Source organism: Neodiprion pinetum, chromosome 3 (genome assembly GCF_021155775.2).
Source record: "Neodiprion pinetum isolate iyNeoPine1 chromosome 3, iyNeoPine1.2, whole genome shotgun sequence".
Classification (NCBI taxonomy): domain Eukaryota; kingdom Metazoa; phylum Arthropoda; class Insecta; order Hymenoptera; family Diprionidae; genus Neodiprion; species Neodiprion pinetum.
Window position 1 is genome coordinate 19423074 of NC_060234.1, and position 23696 is coordinate 19446769.

Here is a 23696-nt window from a genome sequence, read left to right on the forward strand (position 1 = left end):
ATTTTTCAAAATCACCTAAATTTTCGAATTTACATTCTATAGCGTTATATTTTTTTGTAAGTTAAATATTCTAATGTTAAGTAGTGATATTTCTAGAGCTTGTATCTGCATCTGCGTGATGATGGTTTTCCTCTGTAAGCGTAATTTTTTTTTATCGGGATGGGTTCCCTGGCGGGCATAGCGTGGGTATACATCGCCGTGTGTTGGTTGCCTAGTACCTAGGCCTTCCTCATGGTGTTTTATGTGCGACTTACAAGAGAATGCTTTTGCGCATGATTGGATTATATTTATTTATTAGTATCGATAATATTTATTCAAAAGATTATATGACCGGTTATTATATATGCTTGATGATTTTAAACATTTTTTTTAATTCAGTATATTCATCTTGCCTTACCTTACGAGATTATTCCGTGAGTTGGCTTGACTTTGGGCAAACTGTTGTTCTGCTGTCGGTATGTCCCCCGAGTAATCAGTTGTATGGTTTCGCAACAGGGATCTGCAGCGGTCTCATTGCACGTGTGTTGCCTACAATACGGCGTTCTAAAAGTGGTTTTCTAGTTCATGACGTTCTAGGTTTGGGAACTTTACGGTTGTTATTTCCACGTTTATTTATAAATCATATAATGTCTTTATAACATAATATTTATATGTTTGATACTGGTGGTTAAATATGGTGCGATATGGATTATATATTATAATGGAATATATCATATATAATACGGTTCTAATACTCCGTGTTTGCAGATAGCATTATCAAGTATTATATAATGATTGAATAAAATCGTGTTAGTTATTTATAATGTTAGAAACAATAATATGACAGCTTTCCGATAGTCCGATCTCGTACCACGATTTTAGGTACTGGTTAATGATCCTTATCATTATTTTCATCTAGGGATATTTTGAACAGTTAGACACTTGTTTTAATATTTGTTGGTTAAAAGATTTTCGGACTTAAGGTTGGGTTAATTGGTCGGAGTGATATATAATAATAATAATCGATAAGACTAACGTTCTGGTCAGATATTATACTCTTGAAGGGTAGAAAGTTGGAGAGAAGGATCACGCGTGTGTTTCCTTCTCTCTCACTGTCGGTATTACTACATGCAATATAAAGAAATACGCAGTCCATTCTCTATGCTATAAACGCGTGAGATTCAGACGGATTCAGGGGCACGCGTTTTTGGTTCAAACACGAAATCCGATGAGAACTGTACCTCGGTATGTAGAAGCATTGCGCGTATTGGCGTTATCTATTTGATCCGCTCGAGATGTTGGCGCACAATCTTATCGACCGGTTTTTCGACGTATCAGGCATGCTCGAGAGCTAATGTGCTTAATAATGATGAGCATTATAAGTATTTGAAGTACCCTATTGTTTTCAAGGATTAGTTAAAATTTGAATGATATTTATATTGCTGGGAATAATAAGGAAGGCTTATTTGAAGTAATAACAATGAAATTGATAACTATAAGTTTGAAAAATGAGGTACAAATGAGGTGTTGGTGTACTTTCTACGATTTACGAAAATTCTAGTATTGAATAATCAAATAATACCAAGTATCCACGTCAAATCAGGCATGACCAAGCCAATCAGACCAATTTCGTCTGAGAAAAGGCATTGGAAGTAGTGTTTAAAAATCTGACTTACTGAGTGTGTTTTAACTGACGTAAAAATTTTGTAGTCAGCGCAGAAATAAAGAAATTGCATGGATTCTATGAATTCGCAACAGTAAACTCGTAGAATTCATGTCATTCTAGTCTAACCCAAATCTTCGGCTTTAACCCGACAGTTATTGAACCACGCTTCGTTACAATTGATTGTAAATTTCTATTGGTATGTGTCTAGTACATCTCATGCTGAAACTTACTAAAAATATTAAGAAACAGATAAAACTTTTCGAGTGGATTTAATCATATTTTTATTTAGGACATTTCTACCATTTAATGGCGATTAAAATTAAATAACTGATTTAATCAATTTCTTTCAAAGTAAATTTAAGATTCGTTTATTGATTTTTTTAAAAATAACCTGGAACGCGGCATGACACTCATGAACTCCACTGTATACGATTCATTTTCAATCTGCATTGGTTTAAGTCTTTTATCATATTATACAGGATTTCTCAATCATGGAATTGCGTTGCATATACGTGTGGAAAGAAAAGCTGCGATCTCACAGAAGAGGACGGATGAACTGCTGTTTATCAGTCACCTGGTATATAGATAATGGGTATACATACATACCTATATCGTGCGCGCTGGGTATCCCAAGATGGCGGTGGTTACTCTTATGCAGTGAACACTCTGCTGGCTTTATCATGTATTTTTTCAACTTATCTTATATATTTTCGTGTTTAATTGTCACATTCGCGTGGCGAGGTTCGAAATATTTATGAATGCTATCGGTTATCCGTTGCACCGTGAACGTGAATCGTCAAAAAGTGGCGACAAGCAGTAACTCGGGCGACAGTTTTAAATACCATGTACAGAAAAGCTCAATAGATCCATCAGTCCGTGTTCAGTTTTTTCTTGTTCAACTACTTTTAATAATAACTAAATAGATAAATAATCTTCTACATCGTTAAATCCCGTAAATAACTTATACAATTTTCTTTGAAATTAAATACAACTATTTACAATGGCAGAAACACAAAGAATGCCTGTGTATGGTCGACATCCTCCTTGTGCAACTGGGTCCCGTTTGGAAGAACGCAGAGCCCGAAGGTACGATAACAATAATTCTATATTTATATGTTCTTTATGTATCCATAAATAGGGGATTGACTGTGTGTACCTGGTCTCTTTTTTAATTCTCTATTGTCAAACTGCACAGAACCTTGTAGGTTGTACACAAAATATCTACAATTTCAATCATTTTGTGTTGAAGGGTATCAATTGACTATCAATTAACTATCAATTAAGCAATGAGTGAAAGAAAGAAAAAGTGGCAAGGCAAAGCGACCAACCTGACATGAGTATATGGATCAGCTGAGAAATTAAAAGCAGTCTGTAAACAATTCTGACTCATCAAAATCATTGTTATTGATACTTATCAACCATATGTTTACTGACATACACATGCATCCAATAATTTTTGTTTACTTTGGTTGGCCTAATTTTCTGTAGCGCTGACAAACTTCAAGGTCAATTTTCATTAAACACTCCAAACACATATTTGTATGGCAACTGGTAAAAGTGACTATGCAATGAGGTTAAAGTTAGTAATGTTATTGTAACAAATTATTGAAAAACATTTCATTATTTTACGTATTTAAAGCAACTTTAATGTAGTCGAGTTTTCCAAATGTGAGTAGGCACATTTTGCTTCATCATCTGATTTCTATTAATTCAATGTAGCCAAAGTTTTGATCAATCGAGCTTTATTGAAAATAGGTCCAATATTTCATGAAAGGATCAATGCGGTATGTAGACATAATTTTATCATTACGTACTCTCGGATAGCTAACTAGACCTTATTCGCTCCTCAGATGTTTATAAGTAGAACTCAATCTTTGTGGTAGGGTATTCAATCAAGCTTGATTGATCAGAACTTCAGGCGCATGAAATTTAAACAGTCTTGAGCTTTTAAAATAATGATTCTTCCTAAGAATGCATTATTACATTATCGTTACCAATTTCAGCCTCGGCCAATTCATAGTTGTGGTTGCTACATAAGCATTTACTGTTTTTATTTTGTACCATAGCAAAATATAGTTCTGGGTACAATGACAATTAGTTTTACTTGTCCCATATTTTCTTGGAATTCCATTGATATTTAAACTGGTATTGTAAAGATAACCTGTTTTATCAGAATTCTCTCAAACTTTTTCTCAGCGCGTGCACTAGACTGTATAAAAAAAAGTAGACTATTTTTTCTCAAAATTCAAGTCTAAAATATTGTTCCAAATGAGGAAATAAGAATGTTGCCAGAATTTGAGCTTTTAAGGGAGTGATCTAGTGTGAAGGCTGTTTTTTTTTAAAGATTGTTTGGGTATTTTTTAAAAACAAACCATTCAAATGAAATTTGTCAAATTTTTATATTATATTTATTGACATTTAAACAAGTTTTGTACATTTTTTGCAGACGAAATAGTGAATATAATCTAATGTATTCTGCCCGATAGGAACGTATGTAAAATAAAGTGTAGACATGAAATTTCAAAAAGTATTACACCGATCCTGCTCAAATTTTTGCAGCATCTTTATTATACCTATACCTATTGCGTGAACAAGGATAATCATGATTGCTTTAATAGTTTTTGTTTTACAAGCTAAACAAATGAAAAAAAAAGCAAACTTAAATTTTTAATGCAGGAATTTCAAAAACTTTGCGGGAGATAATTTGAAGGAAATAAAACGTTCTGTAAAATAAGTCCTACAAAATTTTACGATTAGTCTGATAATTTCGCTGAAAAAGTGTAGATAAATCATGAAATTTACTGTAAATTCAACTGTGACCTTAAATAACTTTTGAAAGAGTAGATTTATCATGTAATGATAACAGACCTTTTTTGTAGAGCGTCCAATTCCCTACAAAAATATGTTCTGGTCTTATCAGTACACTAATCCGTTGACGAGTTGCAAGATTTAAAAGTTAAAAAAAAAAAATTCCCGTTATTTAAATGGCAAATAGAAAATCGCGATGATGCACCTCTTAATATTAATATTAAGACCTCAAACTTTGAGAGCATTTTTTTTTCATCATTTGGAACAATATTTTTGACTTGAACTTTAAAACAAAAATATAGTCGATTTTTTGATACAGTCTAGTAATATGCACGTTACGCACCGATTATGCAAGAAAAATCTTAAATTCTAACAATGTCTCATTTCATATGTCTGTTACAAACTTTTTTAAGGGTAACGTACACCGTGGTATGTATATATATATATATATATATAGTGATATCAGGCAAAAATGTGTTGAAATGGTGACACTTGACTTTTGATGCAAAAAATCCAGTCGAAAATTATTAAATTATTCCCCAAGATTCAAAAATGTTAGTCCGTGCTCTGATTAATACTGGTTTGAGAAGATGTATTTTTTAAATTTCTCATATTTCAGATCAAAATCTTCAGAATTTTGCGAGTCTATCAATTTAAATTTAGTCAAGTTTTTCGTAATATTAGCAAAAGTTTCAAAAGGTGTGGAAAATTATCTCAACTCTTGCAAACTCACTTCAAACTCTTATTAGATCCCCTGAAATGCTTAAAATATTTTGGGCGTTGATATGTTGTTCAATAATCGGCCAACGCAAAGGAATATAGATTTTTCATTCGTTACATCAAAACGGGGTCCTGATACATTATTTAATTCTGTTATTTCTAACTATGAATACTGAAGACTATTGCTCATATTAGGCATAGCACAAAAAAAAAAAATTTCGCTTAATTTCGGCGACTTTTACGTGCTTGCTCGTTGGTATAAATCATTATAAATTATACAATAAAAACATTTTATTCCCCAGGTGAATATCTCAAAAACTAGAAGAGGCATAAGAAAAAGTTTGATACAAAACCTGGAGGGTTTCGAGGAGGAAGGATAATGCCGATATGCGTTGATTTGTGAATTACGCCACCTTCGAGATTTTTTGAGTACTTCATGATTTTCTACAAGGAACACGTATTTTGACTATAAAAGGATGATAGCAGGTTTGAAAACAAATTCGAAAACCTAAGTAAAAAAAAAAATTAATTTTTCAAAACTTTCAAAAAATTTCAAACTCTTCAGAAAATATTCGGCTATTTTTTGCTTAGAAAAGGCATTAAGCCCACAGTTTGATTACTTTTTTGCGCTTAAGGGGCTATGGGGTGCTTGATCACCTGGAAAACACGATTCGTAGTTTTTCAAAACAATGGAGATCGATGCTTTATCTTGACGTAAAGTGGTTGAGTATTTCACTCTTTGAAGATTGAGAAAAATTTTTCTGAAAATTATGAAATTTTTTTTATCATTTTGTAAAATAATATGTATTTTTTTCAAGTTTTTGAATTCGTCTTCAAACGCAATATCAGCCGATGATGGTGAAAATATGTGTTCCCTGTCTAAAATCACGAAAGTGGAGTAATCCATAAACCAACGCATATCGAAATTATCTTTCCCCCCCAAAACCCGTTAAAATTTTTTATTAAACTTTTTCTCGCATCTCTACACTAGTTTTCGAGATATTCGCCTGGGGCGATTGAAAAAGACCACCCTGTATATCTGTTTACAAAAACTGACTATCGAATCCTCTTAATTAACACGGGTAAATTACTACCTGGAATAAAATCACGAACAATAATTTTTTGTTTCTTAGGCTCGCTTTGCGCTTGGAGAAAAATCGAAAGCCGGAAAAGCCCGAAGATTTCGTGTGCTACGAATCCAGCGACGAAGAAGAGGAAACTGTAACTGAAGGAAAACAGTATTTGAGAACGTCCTTCAACTTTGTGGATTACGTACGTGCTAGAGAAACGAATTTAAAAGAAGTAAGGAAAATCAATCAAGAGTATGGCTCACGTCATATCCTAACCCACGACTTATTCAAAGAATATTCAGTTAGTTTAAATAATATGAATAAAGTGTTCTGCTCGCAATGGTTGAGCGACAGACAAGTTGTATTCGGAACTAAATGTAATAAGCTAATGGTGTATGACGTCGCGACTCAAAAACTTGACCAAATACCGTCGTTACATGGGAGACAAACAAACCCAGCAGGTGCCGCTATTCCTGAACAACAGTGCGGCATTCACTCTGTACAAATAAATCCATCAAGGTGAGTTTATTCGATGCTGGTTATTGATAACATTTTTATTATAGTCTAAATCGAATTGAAAAGTTCCAATGAAACAGGGCTTGATTCGGATTTGAAACGCTTGTCCGTTGTTTGGCTTTTTATACAAAATTCTCGAAAACTCAAAAACCATTAATTTACGTGTAAAGATTCTTGTCTCGCTTTGCATGCAAGTCTGTCTCAATGTTGAGTTACGTAATAAATTGCTCTTCGAGTCTACCGACTTAAAAAATTGAAAATTGTTGTACCCTTGTAGGCTGTAATCCTGCAGTCGTACATGTACACCACAAAGTTGAAAATTGCTTCGGGAAATTATAAAAACGCTATAAAATTTTTAAATGCAGCTCGTAAACATAAAAAAACTAGTATCTAATACAAGGTATGAGTCTTAAACGTATAATGAGAAGGTGGAGGTGAAGATGTAGAAATATTAGAACATAAGAGGATCAGAATTTGTCATATTTTTAGAAACAGGAAAATCTATTTCGAAAAATTCCAAAACGTAAATGCTTCAAGTGGCCCGCTTGCATGAAAAGACGACACATTTCTCGCATTTGCAGTCAGACTCTCAGTTTGCAAATTGTAAATTTTCCTATTTCCTCTCTATACATATATTTTGTCCGAATGTGTCTCATATTTTGGATGAAAGGTATTTGTGTAAAAAAAAATTATAAAACGGAAAGGTGCTTTGACAGTAATCCTCCCACGGTGGTCACCCTATCCCGGTAGTGGAATAAAAATATTATTACTTTTCTAGATGCTAAGAAACTGTTCCTATCGTTTAAACACGAACAATTTCCATATATTCACAAAAACTGGAACGATAAAGCCGACTTTCGGTCCATCCTAGAATTATTTCATATTCTGGTTCGTCAATGATTCCTGAAGACATCTGTGAAGTCGTTTTTCCGTCACAACCCAAGTTTATGATTCGAGTGGTTGCCCTCAAAAAAGTCATTTTTAATTTTGACTATCTCCCCCCCCCCCCCCCCCCCCCCCAAATCGGCTCGAAGTAATCAAAAAATAATACTCTAATTTTTTAAGATTTTTAACTCAACTCAAACCCGTGCACGCCAGAGAATTGATTTAAAGGGAGTAGGCATGGAAATTTTAAAAATATTTTCCTTTTTTTAGTATTCTCTTACTACAATCTCGTCCAAATATTTTGGCGCAAGAAAAACTGACAAATGCGTAAAATTGAGCTCAGGGGGACTAAGAAGGCTTCGATGGTTGAAAATAGGATAAACATTCGATTTGCGTTTATGAATAATTGAAAAATCATGGACGTTTTTGTTATTTATAAGTTGTTTGTCACATTTTTGTGGAAGAGAATCAGTGGCGTACGTAAAAAAATAATAATAAAGCAAGGTGCCGAGTGTTGAAGACAACCGTGCGTTCGGATGTGGTACATATTTACACACGTTTTTCTCCAAATAACGTTTGTTATTACTTTAGCCATGATAACTCAAAACGCTTTAAGATATTACCTTGATTTTTTTTTTCTCAATTAAAGATATCAACTTCCTCTACAAAGTGAACCAACGTCTGTATAAAAAGAAATCATTATCGTTGTTGTTCATGTTTCGATGTTTTTCAATGTTAGCCGCCACTTTTTTAATTTTAATCTTTTTTCAAAAAGTTTAGGTTCAGTCTGTAGAGGAACATCCCCTGAGGAGAATGGCGCTTGAAAATTGTCGAAAACTCTAACCGTTCACTCGGAATCGTGGAAATAAGGGAGCAGCGCATGAGACGCGCGGTCTTCTTCATCCGCTTGTATCTCACTTAAAGATTTATATTTTTTAAACTCGAACCATTGAATTTCATAGCCAAAACTCCAATAAAAACGTTGTAAAAAAGAAAATGTATGTATGTTGTTTCAGTTCTTCACAAATGCCATTTGAATATCATCCCATTTTCGGCCTATTTTCGCTGCCTACTCTCTTTGCTCCTTTTCCAAGGAAACACTAAATCTACGAAACGGATTTCGATGAAGTTTGATATAGAGGGGGAGACACTGATTGCGAATCTGGACTTGAAATTTTGAATTTCAAAATGGCAGATCAAACATGGCGGACAAACTTCCCAAAAGTCACTTGATATTGCCATTGAATTACTTGAAAAGGTTTTAACGGGGAAATGAACCTTCCAGCGGCACGGGTTGGAGTTGAGATGAAAGTCTAATCAATGTAAAAGGGCAGCCGCGCTACGTTGTAGATTTTTTTCGGATTTTTCAATTCCAAATCAAAAACGGAACAACTAGAGAATCAGGCATTGAAAGATTATAACACAGAATAAAAATCAAACGTTATTCCAATTTCACTATTTGTCGTTTATTTTTTATCATAATTCCAAGGATAATTCCCGACCCGATGGCTTTGAATTTTCCTCTAACTTTGGTATAATATTTTACTAGATGAAGACGATTTTTTCAAATCTTTTCAGATTCTTAAAAACAATCGGAAGCCAGCTATATCCACAGTATGTTTTTGTCATTTTTTATGCATTTGAGAAATGTTTTTTTTGACACGTCCTTTGTGTAAAAAAACTGAGCTTTTCAAAAAAAGTACTCCCTTCGTTATCAAACCATCGCAAAAGTGAAAAATACCATTTAAAGAAAAAATATCAATTTCAAGCATGAATACCCACTTTTATTTTCAAGTGTATACTATTTTATGCTTAGTGAATTACTTCACTACGAAGCTGAAATATTAAGAGTGGGATCTCAATGGCATCATTCATTTCAATAATATTAAAAAAAAAAAAAAAAAATAGAATACCGGGCATGTTACAATAGTGTATTCAATCCCGGGATTTGAATTAATAAAAAAAACCTCAAATACTGTGTGATAATACGTGTATATTCGCGGAGCCTAAATTTTTGCAAGCCCTGAGTGCGATCTAGGCTGCTTATTATTGAATATTATTTTGAAATCACACTCTGCAAATTTCCGGCTCATAGTAAAATAAGTTGCTGAATACAAGAAAACATATTGATTTGAAAATCGAACTGGGTATCCACGCTTTAAGAACGACATTTTTATTCAAGGCGTATTTTTTACCATCTTGAAATGGTTTAACTACCACGAGAGTATTTTTTTTTCGGCAAGCCCTAAAGTTTTTATATCAAGGATGTGTGTCAAAGAAATTTTTTTCAATCCCCTATTAGGGGCTGCCCATAAATTACGTAGCTCTATTTTGGATACTCTTGAACCTCCCCCCCCATGTAATCTATTGTGGCTATTTTATAGAGCACCCCCTCCCCCCTCCCAGAATGACACGTAGTTAAAAAAAATTATCTATGGAAAAATAATTCAACAAGTGGTTTTGGAAAAACTTTCATTTTAGAATAAATGACGAGACTAGGCACGCGTGCAAATTGTGAATAACAGGAAAAGATTCGATCGCAGCTTTTTCATGATATTAATATTGCGCGCGGAAAAATGAATCAGAATATATCGATTACGATATCACGTATTGCAGACTAAGACTTTCCCTAACTTTATGGATAACACCTTACAGGATAAAAAAAAACATGCAGTGGAACGTGCCAATTATCGGTTGTTATTAAAAATCTGAAAACTTTGTCGAATCCTATTTATCCAATAGAGTATGCTTTCCAAGTTGGAGAAAAATCGAAAACCGTCGCGCCGAGAATTGTATCCGTAATTAGAAGAACAACCTATACATGCGTGTACAATTTTATTTCGTCATAAAATTATGTTCACGCTATATACATAAGTTTTCTTATAAGAGGCACCATATATTTATCTACCTAGCGCAGGAAAATATGTAAATCCGGCGTTGTCTACCAGCCAAGATGACCAAACGATAAGACGGTAGACAGTAAACGGCATTTTGTACTTTTCACTACATATGCAGTAATGAATAAATTACCCCAAAGCTCTGGGACGAGGTGTGGGACCCCATTAGCACCATTCGAAATACGCTGGAAATGCTCAATGCGGACATTTTGGGCAGTTCGTATCGAGCCCGGCGATGGCATTCGCGAAAAAGCTTAAATAGATTAGTAAAGAATTGTTCTCTAATTTCTTCAGGTAGTCGAGGTTCTTTTTTGGATGTTTGATAATGAGATTTGAAGATAATTGAAATGTGAAGAAGCTGCCCATTCTTGTTTGATCTCATTTTAGGTTAATTTCTATGCAAGAATAGATAGGCTACTACACTTGTCGAGTTTATAGGATCGATCCATAAACTGCACGGAATAGTTAACAATAGTCAACAATAGTTAACAAGAACGCCGTATGGTATGACAAAAAAATTTGTAATCTTACGTTGATTCTGTTTATGGCTGATGTCATTGACGAAAGATAGGTAAAGATAGTAGCCAACTCAATGGAGCTTTTTGTAGTTTGGTGCCAACGAATTGGGCTCAGTTAGGGTCAGATGTAAACAAACACGGACACGCGGCCGAGTCCAGCCACATCTTTTTTCGCGTTACTTTATTACTCAGATTTCAATATTTTCATTAAATACTTCACTCTTCGTTAATTAACGCTAAAACGAATCTAACGAAAGTGCAGTATGATAGTCAACGGAAAGAAAAGACTTCAATTGAAACTCAATTATATCGTCCGCCAAAACGGCTAAAACGGATGTTCGAACCTTACATAGATGTTCTGACGATTATTAGTGTGGATTTGTGATGAACATGCGGCTGAATATCGTACATGGTTTTATTCACATCTGGAGTATGGGAGATAAGGGGAAGTTGACACACTTTCCATCATGCTTCAATTCAATGTCTTTACTATTGCCAATTTATGTTTGGGCATGACTGAAGTCCTCATGTTTTGGAATAGTAGACATGGCCGCTGATCACAGCTGATTTGATCGGCAGAGATGAACTCAACAACTCGATTTTAAAATAGGATTAATAATCGAATCTTGCCAACTTAGAGATATATTAAGGAACATTTTTGTGGAAATAATTGTGCCGCTTACTTTCTGTATTTACAGATCTTTATCAAAGAATGGTTTTAATATAAGTATGAAAGGCGTGAATTGGTGTTACGCAACCGGGTTCGCAAATTATTGGAAAATGATTGTCTCGTATACGTAGATAATTTGAACCTCAACATCCTGTTTTATATGAATATAGAAAGTGTTCTTCCTCTTCGAGCACATTTGTAAGAATGTCTGTAAGTGTTTACATTTTGGTATCTTACGCTTCTTGGTGCGAAGCTCGTAAGACAGTCAATGACCGTCTAATATTGAAAAATTAGTAGTTCAAAAATTATATACGTTTCACATCCTGTTTTATATCTACATGTCGAAAATATTAATCTGTAATCTGCTTGCGTCATACTGTTTTTTGTTGTTTCGATTCATTTTCCAAATTATGCACCCTGAGGTTGAGAATATCACTTCAATGCGGCGGTTACTTGTTCAAGGTCTCCTAAATTAGCAGCAGAAAAATCATAGAAACCAATTGGATTGTCGCTTCTGGTTTACGTAGCATCTGCACTGTGTTGCAGTAATTTTATCTCTTTGAAACATAGATTTTTATATTATGTTTGATATTTTACTAGCCTGATTCGTACTAAACCTTATGGAAATTCGTTTAAATGGATGCTATAGTCAGTTTTTACCGATTGAATAAAATGTCATTTATTCTGGCTATTATGCAAGCCTTCAAATCACCGACGTAGAAATAACACAGTCAGCGCAAAAGTACAGGCAATGCCGAACGAAAGCATCCAAAAACTTCTTTGTCTAATAACAAGTGGTATTGATTTTTTTTCAGACCACCCCCCAAATCAACTATAAATAATTCAAAAACAATTTCGTAATTCTTTCAGATTTTGATATAAATTCTAACCCGCACCTGTAAATCGATGGACATCACTATTTAAAATACACCTGTTTCAGATACATTCTCAGCATATAATTTATTGTCTCAATCAATCTGTAATTGCGAAGATTTAGTAAGTATTAATGCTACTATCCGAGAAAAAATTTACATCATCATACCAACCAATCTCGACGAATTGCACACCCTAGAAATTTGACTTTTTCGTTTTATTTATGAGAAATGCAATTGTCTATATTACCTGGTATGATGATGTGAATTTTTTCTCAGATAGTAGCACTAATGCTCACTAGAACCTCACATTCATGGATTTTTTCGAACATTATTACTCTTACAGTAAAATATATACTAAGAAAGTGTCCGAAAGACGTGTATTTTAAATTGGGAAATCCTTACTCTTACAGGCACGGGTTACAGTTGATATAAAAATCTGAAAAAAATTGTGAATGGTTTTTCAATTATTTATAGTTGATTTGGTGGGGTGATCCGGAATAAATTCGTCAACATTCTAAACGAGGACCACCCTAGTGTATACTCATATAATACATGAATGTAAAACACTACCATTACAGATAACCATTTAGACCCAAGTAAGTTTCGTTGCTTTGTATTACTGACACGTACGATAGGTTTGTTTAACTGACATTAGCTGTTTACGTCAATTGTGATGTACATATACACTTCGCGGAATTGTAATCATCATTTCATCGTTGATTAACTCAAACCTTATCAAGATCATTTTGTTACGGTCTCCCCTAAAGACTCACAACGCAGTGTTAAATCTCGTGACGCAATTTCAATGTAGATAAATGACCCGGTAACTACATACGAAGAAAAATTTCTATCGTGACCCTTGATGGCAAATAACGTTCGATGGTCGTCACGAGGCGTTTTCAACTATCGCTTAAGGTCAGATTTGAATAGCTTAAACAATTTCTTGGATATTGATTGGCCACATCGTATCACCTAGCCGTGATATTAAACTTGCTCAACGGGATCCTAGGTGGATCAATTACCTCAGGGACTCCCCCTCCCCCCTCTCACCGTAGTACTATAACAACTTTTCTTGAATTTCCTAAAGTTACTTGCAATAACGATCTCATGCAGTTAGGAGAACAATTCATAGTTTCGTTACTATCGTGTGGAGAGTCGGCTGAAATAATAACGTTTTGTGTGGGTAAGTTTTTATGTAAAATTTCGCAAATTTACGTCAAAGAATTCACTTTTTAATTAGAAGAAAAGGAACCATTCAAATCGAGTGAATAGCTGACGAAATAAAAATTTTCGGAACTCACTCGTAATCTTCGCCGTTTACTTTCATACCCTTAGACAACGCAACGAGATAGGAAAAAAGCAATTAAGTCTGAGACTTGACTGTCCCGTCGAGTATGGAATGACTCAGATCTCGCAAAAATGAGTCTTGAAACGTCTGCAGCGCTGTCTGGAAGTTACGTTGGTTTCGTAGAATTTCCTAAAATTCGGTTTTGACAACCCTGAGGTTGTATTCTTTTCCGCCGTGCACTTTAATCGAAGAATCTTACGGATTATAGCCTTAGCAATTTTGTTCCGAATCCGTGCTATTTCTTTTTATCGCTGCGTTGTAGATTTTGTGCTACTTCATTCGTGCACGAAGCTGTGTTGAGGGGAGCATGGATGCGACTTCACAGATATGGCGATTCTCTCTATCACCTCACCGTACTTTAGCGGGAGGCCAATAAGACTTAGGCGTAACGTGAAGTCAGTTATTGTAAGTAATTTTTTAAATTCATTGCGAACATTTTGATTAAGGGTTCACGTATCCCGCCACGCGCTGAAAACTGAGTAAATTTGAAAAATTATTATAAAGGTTATACGGTGATAAAAAAAATTAAATTGTTGATTTCACATTTCTCATTAACTTTTCAATTGTAAGAAATTTTTTTTTTTTTTTTTTTTTTTTTCAATAATAACATTATTTTTTACGCGTGTAAATGGACTACTGACGAAAACAATGGCGCTACCTTGTCAGCATCATAACTTCACCAAGAATTATTCCTTCTGCAAAAATTAAAAATAATCTTGTAAAATAATGCAATAGTAATAATTTGATGGAGGAGATTTTTTATTTCAAAAATACAGAACTAACGGTATTTGAAATTTGAGTGTGCAAATTCAAAAAAAAAAAAAAAACGAGTGTTTAATAATTTATAAAAACTTGTCCAACTAAAAATTTAAAAAAATCTCGCGTCAGACTATAGCGAAAATAATGATCAAGATTTGAAAAAGAAAGTTAAAAAATATTTAAAATTGACTGAGTCATCGTACTGACACTGTCTAAAAACATAGTTTCGAGAAAATCGTGTTCAAAGTTTCTGGTGGGTAGAACATGAACTTATAAGTCTCCCATTCCAGCTTCGTACTGTACACCTTCTTCCTCTTGTATCTACATGTTTTTGATGGTTTTCTGCAATCTCTTGTCAATTCTAGCTTCTTTAGTGTATTGAAATGATTGTATCCTCGTATATTCTCCTTTGGACGAATACCACGTTGATATTTCGATCTTTTGCGATCGACGGAACGACGTTGCAACGTTTTACAAATTTTCAAGGAAGCATACAGTTCGTACTCTTTCGATTTTTACTGTAGTCCTTGTGGAATTTAGGTATGACACCTCTCATTAATTTACGATGATAGACCCTGGAGTCTGGGATAAAAAGCTTTCAGGAAGGATTAGGAAGAAGTTCCTCACTATTGATAAATCGGTTGGCCTCCTTTTCGGATCCAAATGATAGCAAATTAGTATTAATACTACAACATTACAGCACCTCACGAACCTAGGGATGATGCAAGGAAAGACAACAAAGATTTAGAGAAAGGACGGAGGTTGCCAAATTCTTATCGACCTTTCTTATCTTATCGTAACCATCAACCGCCACCCGAATGACATGATGAATGAAATGCCGCACCGCTAGGCAGTCACGTAGCGTAAACCAATAGAGCAATTTCCAGTTATAAGAAGTAACTGCGTTTTTATTACACAAGCTATCCAATTTTTAGTAATATACCTACTGGATCAGGATACTTTACAACATAGATATTGTTATTTAATACAATTAGTTAGTTATAAACCATTCGGGCTGTAGAAAGCGTATTCGCAGGAGTTCACAAAATCTATCGTCACCATTAAGTTGCGAATTGAAACCCTCGTTTCACCGGATTTCGAAATTTTTATGAAATTGAAGTTAGTAACGTTGCTATAACGATGTACGTTTCGGAAAAATATTTACTTCGCACCTTTAGTATTGTTAGAAATCTAGTTAGCCATGACAAACAAAACATACTAATATTGCGGTGCTAATACCGAAAGAGCTTATACTTATTTACACGCCCTTTTGGCTTTAGATAGCTCTCCAAAGTCAAAAGGACGTAAAATAATTATAAGTACCTTTGACATTAGTACCGCGATATTTTGAACATCCAACACTTGAAAGTCGTTCTAAGATTCCACAATGATGATTTTTCTTCTCGATGTTCCGTTACGTTAACATTACTAACTTCTGCCTCTTAAATTTTTGCCGCTGTAATGTCGATATTCATTTTAATGCTGCTCAACGAAATTTCTCAAATGTGACACATACGCTCGATCAAACTGATATTACCGTTTGTTTTCACTTACCAAACAATAAGAGCATAAAATACGCGTCAAACTCACAAAATCGAATACTTATAATGCCGTGGAATTTTTTTTTACGATTACATTAATATTTAGCAGTGTTTCATGTTGGTCATTTTAGTCAGTTAATATTTGTCACCTTGGAGTATCCACCATGGGAGGCTTACTATGGAATTACCGTACACCGGAGATAGGAACAAAGAATTTTTCACGATCTAGTACTCCGTTTATGCCGAATGATTTTATTAGGGCGCATGGTAGCTGAATCCAAATTCTGTTTTTTTTTTTGCAATGCTAAGTTAGTAACATATGAGTAGTATGTGCTTCACAAGCATTACTATTACTTACACAATACTAGGGATAGCTTCGTCATGCTTCTTTGAAAAAAGTACCACCACTATTGTTATGGCAAAATAAAAAAAAAAAACGAACGAACAAGTGGTTAATTTGGCCAACTTTGATGGCACCATCCTAAGAACTTTCCGCTGAAACCCGTGTCGAACCCATAAAATATTTACCTCCCCCCCCCCCCCCCCCGCACAAACACACACACAATGACTAGATATTTATCAAATATTTGATCAAACTTTATTTTTTAATGAAAATGTTTGATCCGAAACAATGTCCGCTAATTTTAGTTTCGCAATATCGAGGAAAACACTGTTCTCTACGATATGTATTTGTCAGGAGGATTACAACTTTGGCGCATTGTCAGACACACTTGTAATTTCATTTCGGTTTTACACTGAGTTTCGTCGCTGGTTGGAGATCAAAAATTATGTCACGTTGAACGAAACGACAGCTATATACAGTAGCTGAAATGTAATTTCACTTTGAACCAAGTTCTAATAACCGCGAATTCAGTACATACTTACAAGAAATTCACGTATACGTGTATACAATGGTAAAAAGAAACTGGCGTCTTTGCCGTGTTGGAAGTTTTTGTGACTGTACATATTCTTGACAACATTTAATCCGCGTTGCCTTATTTTATTTTTATCGCTAATTTTAAGATAGTATGGAGAAAAGATTTTTATCAGTCACAAATTCGTGGATCTTTTTTCAGTTTAGATGCCATTTTATGATTTGTATTTACTTACGGAGTTGAAATTTGTAACGTTAATGTAGCGAAGCATTTGTTCAAAAGAATGACTATTTCGAAACTTTAGAACCGTCCGGAGCGCAGTGAACTGTTATGGCTAAAACATGAAAAACTTAATATTCACTTTCAAATTTTAACCACGTATTTACTAACGATATCTTTGTACTCGTACAGTACTTATATTTTTATGTATGCAATGTATTATTATATCCAGTCGTCTCAAAGGAGACCAAAAGAACCGCAGTTTTTACATACATCTGTTTTTGGCCAATAACATATTTTCATTGCCGCTATTTCGATATTGGATGTAGTCGAGGTTAAAAATTTTGGTGGTACATTTTTCAGATTCTTAGATCATATTTTACGGCGTACCTATCTTCGTTGTCAAACAATTATTTCAATTCCAGTTGTTGACAACACTGAATTTATATAAGCAATTTATCTGTACACGTGCCCTAAATAAAATGGTGTAAATTAAACGGAACCGTATTCTGATGATCGATTGACGTTATCTCTGTTTCACGTTGGACCGACAGATTTTCACATAAAAACGTCTTGTTAGTCGTCTTTTTTTTTCTTATTCGCATTGCACCTGACTACATTAGATCCTTGCTAGCATGCCTTTGTTAAAAATAAAACAATTCTTTCCGAGCATGTTCTTTTTAGTAATAATTTTAACAGATATAAATATTTCCAATGAATGACAACGACAGGACATGTGTATAATGAGTACTTATGAAAATTAATCTCTATATGTGGCATTCTACGCCAAATCATCCTGCCTGTGACCCCCTGACAATGTAAAATTTTATTTTTACATGTATGATACTCCTTACCCGAAACACTACAAAAAAATTACAACAAAAACTTCACTTACAATCATTTTTTTATTTTTTTATTTTTTGCCAGTTAGTTGAGCTGTTTCAAAAATGATAATGATTTAATTTTTGAACAACTTTACGCCAATTCTATTTATTCTAGAATGACTTGAATTTTTCATCAATAAGTTTGACATGAATGGTAGAAAAGTTCTTTCTTGCGGCAATTTTTGTTACGATCTTTCAAAAATCAATAATAAAAGACCACAAATAAAAATGAATTATATCGGAATTATTGTGATGGAAAACTTGGATCTCGCTGGAAAAAATTCAAAGTACCGGTATTTCACTCCTGTTTCGGTTCTAAAATCATTATTTCACATCATAAAGTTTGCCTAAATATTTTCAAAAATCAAACGATGGATTTTGATATTGAACAGAATAATCTGTGCAAAAATGGCAATCAAAATGTTTCTTAGTTTTTCGAATGAGAATTATGATGTAAAGAAAGAAAAAAAATCAGAAGTAGTCAAGGCCACAGACTAGGTGATTTGGAATCGAACAGCCCATATACGGTTACATACAAGAACCATATCCTTTTTCATCGTTTGTGAATGAAAAGATTTATAATCGGTCTTCATTTACATTCAGAACATTATTATCTACGGGAGCAAGAAACAGCAACGAAATAGCAATATATAGACTACCTACTTTAGATCCTGTTTGCGTGGGAGAAGGTGGTCACAGAGACTGGGTATTTGACATGTGTTGGTTGGACGACGAATTCCTAGTTTCTGGATCAAGAGACACTAAAATGTCGCTATGGCGGATAGACAGCGACTTGGCAGATGCTCCGGACAAGGCGGAAATACCAACCCATAGGTAAAGAAATCATCACCCATATTCAAGGAAGTTGAATACAATCAACAATTTATGTACATACCTGAAGTTGCGTTCGATCAATGCAACACTCGACCATAATTTCACCATTTTATACCGACAAATAGCTGACCAGGTTTTATTTACTTTTCAAAAATTCATCATTGAAATTTTGGTATTAGTGAAGGCTACCTGAGTTTTCAATGAGTTTTGATCGATCGGTATTTCAGATATTTGTAACATTCTGTACACTACGAACATGAACAACTGTTAACATGAAGATTGTCAATTGTTTCCACAGGTTAATTCAGCCTGTATGTGTTAAAGAATGTCGATCAGCTCAAAAGGTTCGGGCTTTGGCTTTTAACAAGGCTTACAAAGAAATAGCCGCCCTTTCTCTCAATAGCTTTATACATATTTGGTCAGCTGAAACATTTAAGCAGAAGATATCAAGAAAGTTGCCGGCCTGTCAAGAAAATGTTTGCTTGGCAGTTCAAGATGACGGAGTTTACGCAGTTGGATGTCGATCGTACACATTGTTGTTGGATGCTCGAACATTACAACCAATAAAAAAAATACCATCCAGGTTAGTAATTAGTTTAAAAGTTAAAAATATGAATGTGATACTTTTTAGGCTTATGTGGGCAATTACTTGCACCAAATTTGGCGAGGTCCACGAGATTGACAATTAAAAACAGACTTGCCGACACATTTGTGGGCAGATTCACAGAAAAATCGGCAAAAACTAGGCTGATGTGCGCAGTGAAACATGCAATGGTGATTCTTAAATTTTTTACCTCGCTGATTTCAATCCTTGAATCAAAATTTCCAAAAAACAAAATGGCGAACCGGAAGTAACTATCTGCGTTACTAAAAAGCATCCAATTTGTGTAGGGATTGATAAATTGGCGGTTTAAAAGTCACTTATTGAAAATCTTGAATCGAAATTTCGAAAAAACCAAAATGGCGAACCGGAAATATATTTCTATCTTACTCACAGGCAACTTTTTCTATCAGAAATCAATATTTGTGTGTTTTGAAGGTTGTTTTTTTAGAAATTTTGAATGAGAATTGGCGAAAATAAAACGTTTGTCTGGAAGTGAGGGAAAGTTTTCAAAAAATTTCCGAAAATTAGTTATGAAGCATTTTAAACGAATTTTATTGCTAAATACAGTTAAAACAGCAATCGACACTTTACGAATTAAATAGTACCGAAAATAACACCTGAGTTACATAGAATAATTATTCCTGATTTCAATATTAATCATAATCGTCATAGTCAGAGGAATTGGCAAATTCTGATTCCTCACTGGTGTATTCCATCGATTCACCTAAACCATACTTATCGCGAGAATTATCGGTACAGAGCAAAAGTTGCAAGGCTTCTGATGATAAACTTTTTGCTTTTTTCGGATACTGCTTGCCCGTGCTCGATATGTACGGATCTGAAGTTAAGGGTCGATTGAAAACGTTTTGCATGGTCGCTGTTCTCGAGTGTTTTCGAGCAAAAAACTCGCGATATTTTTTAATATCCTTGTTACGGGCTTCCTGTGCGACTTCTGACATTTGCCCGATAGGAAGCGGGGACCATTCAATTATCAAAGGACCGTGAATCAAAACTTTGTGACCCGTGGTTGGCATGCGATACGAAGAATACAGAGTTACGAATATTTCGGCGGTTTCGAGACAATATTCTTTGAAAGTATGTGGAATCTTTTCATAATATTCTCGTCCAAACCCAAAATTTTTGCTGAAATTTCAGTGTTTTCGAAAAAACGTCGCGCAGTGTTTCCGTCGTTATTGTTACCAAACCATTGTTTCGGTTTATCAACATCAAGATGCAACTCTTTCTTGAATGCGGCTTGAATAACTCGTTTTCGCTCAGCAACTACTGATTTTTCTTCATCTTTTCGAGTTTGCCACTTGTGAACACCGATTTTATAGCCAATGTGCAAGAAGCACTCACAAAAACGGATCCACGCATGCTACGTTGATAATCCAAGTTCGAGTCGAGTTCTGTCAACGTCTACAGTTTTCATCAGCTCTATATGTTATTAAATTTCTATGATGTGAGATTGCATATGTAACAACGCATTGCTGATGTTGTATTTGTCACGGAGTTGCTAACTTTACCGTCAATCATTGTGAAATGTAGCTGGTATTTTAATAGTAACTTCCTTCCCGTCAATAAATATAAAAGGGATGAGAGACTAGATCTAATTATCAACGTGTTGCCGTTCCTGAATAGTTGATGCCACAGTTTCTTTCAGAAATTGAATTCTAATAGGGCGTGGAGATAAAGGCCTGGGATTTTTCCAAAGAAAGAATTCTTTTTTTTTTTTTGAGATATCCGATCCCAAAATTTGCAATGGAACTAAAGACGTTAAAAATATACTCGCATCACAACTGTCATCGTTCGTAAACTTTTGTTTGTATTCACTGTGCCCAGAGCTTTTATCACAACCCCATTTACAAATTAGTCTTAAATTCTTCGATTCTTCGGGGCGCAAAGAGTTCATCACGTCAGTTTGCACCTTTAGAATTCTGTCGCAAGTCTGATCCATCAAAGACTGTAATTTCATTTCGGCTAAGGTCTCAGTTACCGTTATATGTAAAGGCTAACAACGGTTTTTAGCAGCAACAACTTTTGCGTACGATGGATAAATAGCAACATTTTTATTTCTCAAAGATCCTCTGATGTCTATGTATTGCTGTTTTCTTAATTTTGCATTTACAAAAGCTATCAGTGCTTCATCTTCGGACATCTCAACTAGCCGGTATTTCGCAGCTCTTGAGGGAGATTTTGTTGTGATGTTTTTTAAAATAATGGCAGCATCGTTCAATCCTGCAGAACTGAGTCTCATCCTGGTGGCCAAAGTTAATTCCTCCACCCAATGCGTTTCACTGACTTCTAAAGCCCTTCTTTTCTTGGTACGTTCACTCGACTCTTCGAAACTCGATTTCCGAGGTCGCCTAATCTTTGAAATGACATACATACAAATCAAAAATCAGAACACTCAATTTTTGGATTTTGCCGATTTTTCTGTGAATCTGCCCACAGTGACGACACAGGTTTCATTATATATACCTGTTAAAGTATGAAAAACTGAAATTCAGCATAGACTGAGTGATATGATGGATGTCTTAGTGCTTACATATTGCATATAATATTTGTATTTTATCGGTAGCGTAGGATAACCTATACACTGAACATTTCGGAATTCTTTTTTAAGATAGTAGTACTAAAAAATATACTGATATCCTTCTCATATGCAAACAGGTATAGCGGGTGTGGTATACGATCTGCTAGTTTCCAACGATCCGTCTTAACGATTGGTACAGGACTTGGAATGCTGATGTTTTATGATGTCAGAGCACAAAAATATTTAGAATCTTCTATCAACTCAAATAGAACGGTGGTCCTGAAAGCATCAAAAGGTTACGTGGTAAGAATACACATAATACAATCAAGCTTATTTTCAAAATCACAAGAAATTTTAAAAGTAAAGCATGCACATGAAATTGAGTTTTACTATCAAGTTATAAAATAAGTATAAAAATAAGTTTGTCACATGTACGTGGATACGATGAAATCTTTGTGATATAATTGTATGAAATTCTTATTAGTTTCCTGACGAAGAATACATGGACGGCTTCCAAAATGTGAAATATACGCCAGCAATATATACTCACTGTTACGATGCATCTGGAACGCGTCTTTTCACAGCTGGTGGTCCACTTCCAGCAAATCTTTATGGGAATTATGCTGGACTATGGCAATGAGTCCAATTGTATGACTTGGAAAGTATTCCTTTAGATGACATATTTATAATGCATATTTACGACTTGCGAATGTATGTCAGTCTTTGCTGTCCGTAAACGGAAACACTTGTTGGTACATTAGCGGAATTTTCAGCTCGATGGATATGTAAACTTATATTGTAGGATCAATTTCCTAAGTTGTACGTGTCATGAAATATACCGTGACACGTAAGGAACTCACATCTAGCTTTTGACCTTGACTTAATCACTGGAAATCAGTGTTGAAAAATTAGAAGCGAAAATTATAAGCATTATTTACGAATTGTACAGTTTTATCCACCTTATCGTTTTACTTTGTTACATTCTCAATGAGTAGGAAATTTACAATGGCTATGAAATATGGAGCTGAAAAAATGAATAACCATTAAGTAGTAAATGTATAGCCTACCTGCTAACTGAAAGAAGATCGAAAACAATTGAAAACAACATAAAATTTGAAACCGGCTGAATGCATTTTTTCTCTATATTTTAATACGCGTTATCTTTCTTTGTACACCGAGTAAAGCTCTGTTTACAAAATGCTCAAAAGCTATTCCCATTTTTGTTGCATTCAGTATTTTTTGATTTATAACATTTAGACATAGTCAATTATGCTAGAACTTTTTAAAATATTTAATGTTCAGGCCACCTCTCTGCAACTCGATAGGCTCTGTTGAATCTTTGGTTACCTATGTTGAGTTACATGCAATAGATTGTCTGTTATTAGACATAAGATAATATTATATAAGCCTGTAAAAATTAGCATATTATAAATATGCCAACGATTACAAGAAAAAATGAATGATTATTAGTAAATTAATTATTCGAGCAGAA

The 23696-nt window shown here is 34.5% G+C and overlaps 1 protein-coding gene across 1 annotated transcript; it reads left to right on the forward strand.

Annotated features, from left to right (window-relative positions):
* Positions 1-2536: 2536 nt before the first annotated feature.
* DCAF12 (DDB1 and CUL4 associated factor 12-like protein) lies at positions 2537-23696 on the forward strand. The gene is made up of 6 exons (XM_046616161.2): positions 2537-2731; positions 6307-6762; positions 18834-19064; positions 19363-19647; positions 22342-22507; positions 22689-23696. Exons 1-6 carry the CDS (start codon positions 2646-2648, stop codon positions 22842-22844), a joined length of 1380 nt encoding a protein of 459 aa, XP_046472117.1. The 5' UTR covers positions 2537-2645; the 3' UTR covers positions 22845-23696.

What these genes read in the sequence shown, in the direction of transcription:
- DCAF12 (XM_046616161.2), top strand. Translation starts at nt 2,646, where the DNA reads ATGGCAGAAACACAAAGAATGCCTGTGTATGGTCGACATCCTCCTTGT. An exon ending in GTACAAATAAATCCATCAAG is followed by an intron (nt 6,763 to 18,833) that starts GTGAGTTTATTC and finishes ATTTACATTCAG; the next exon opens with AACATTATTATCTACGGGAG. An exon ending in ATAAAAAAAATACCATCCAG is followed by an intron (nt 19,648 to 22,341) that starts GTTAGTAATTAG and finishes ATATGCAAACAG; the next exon opens with GTATAGCGGGTGTGGTATAC.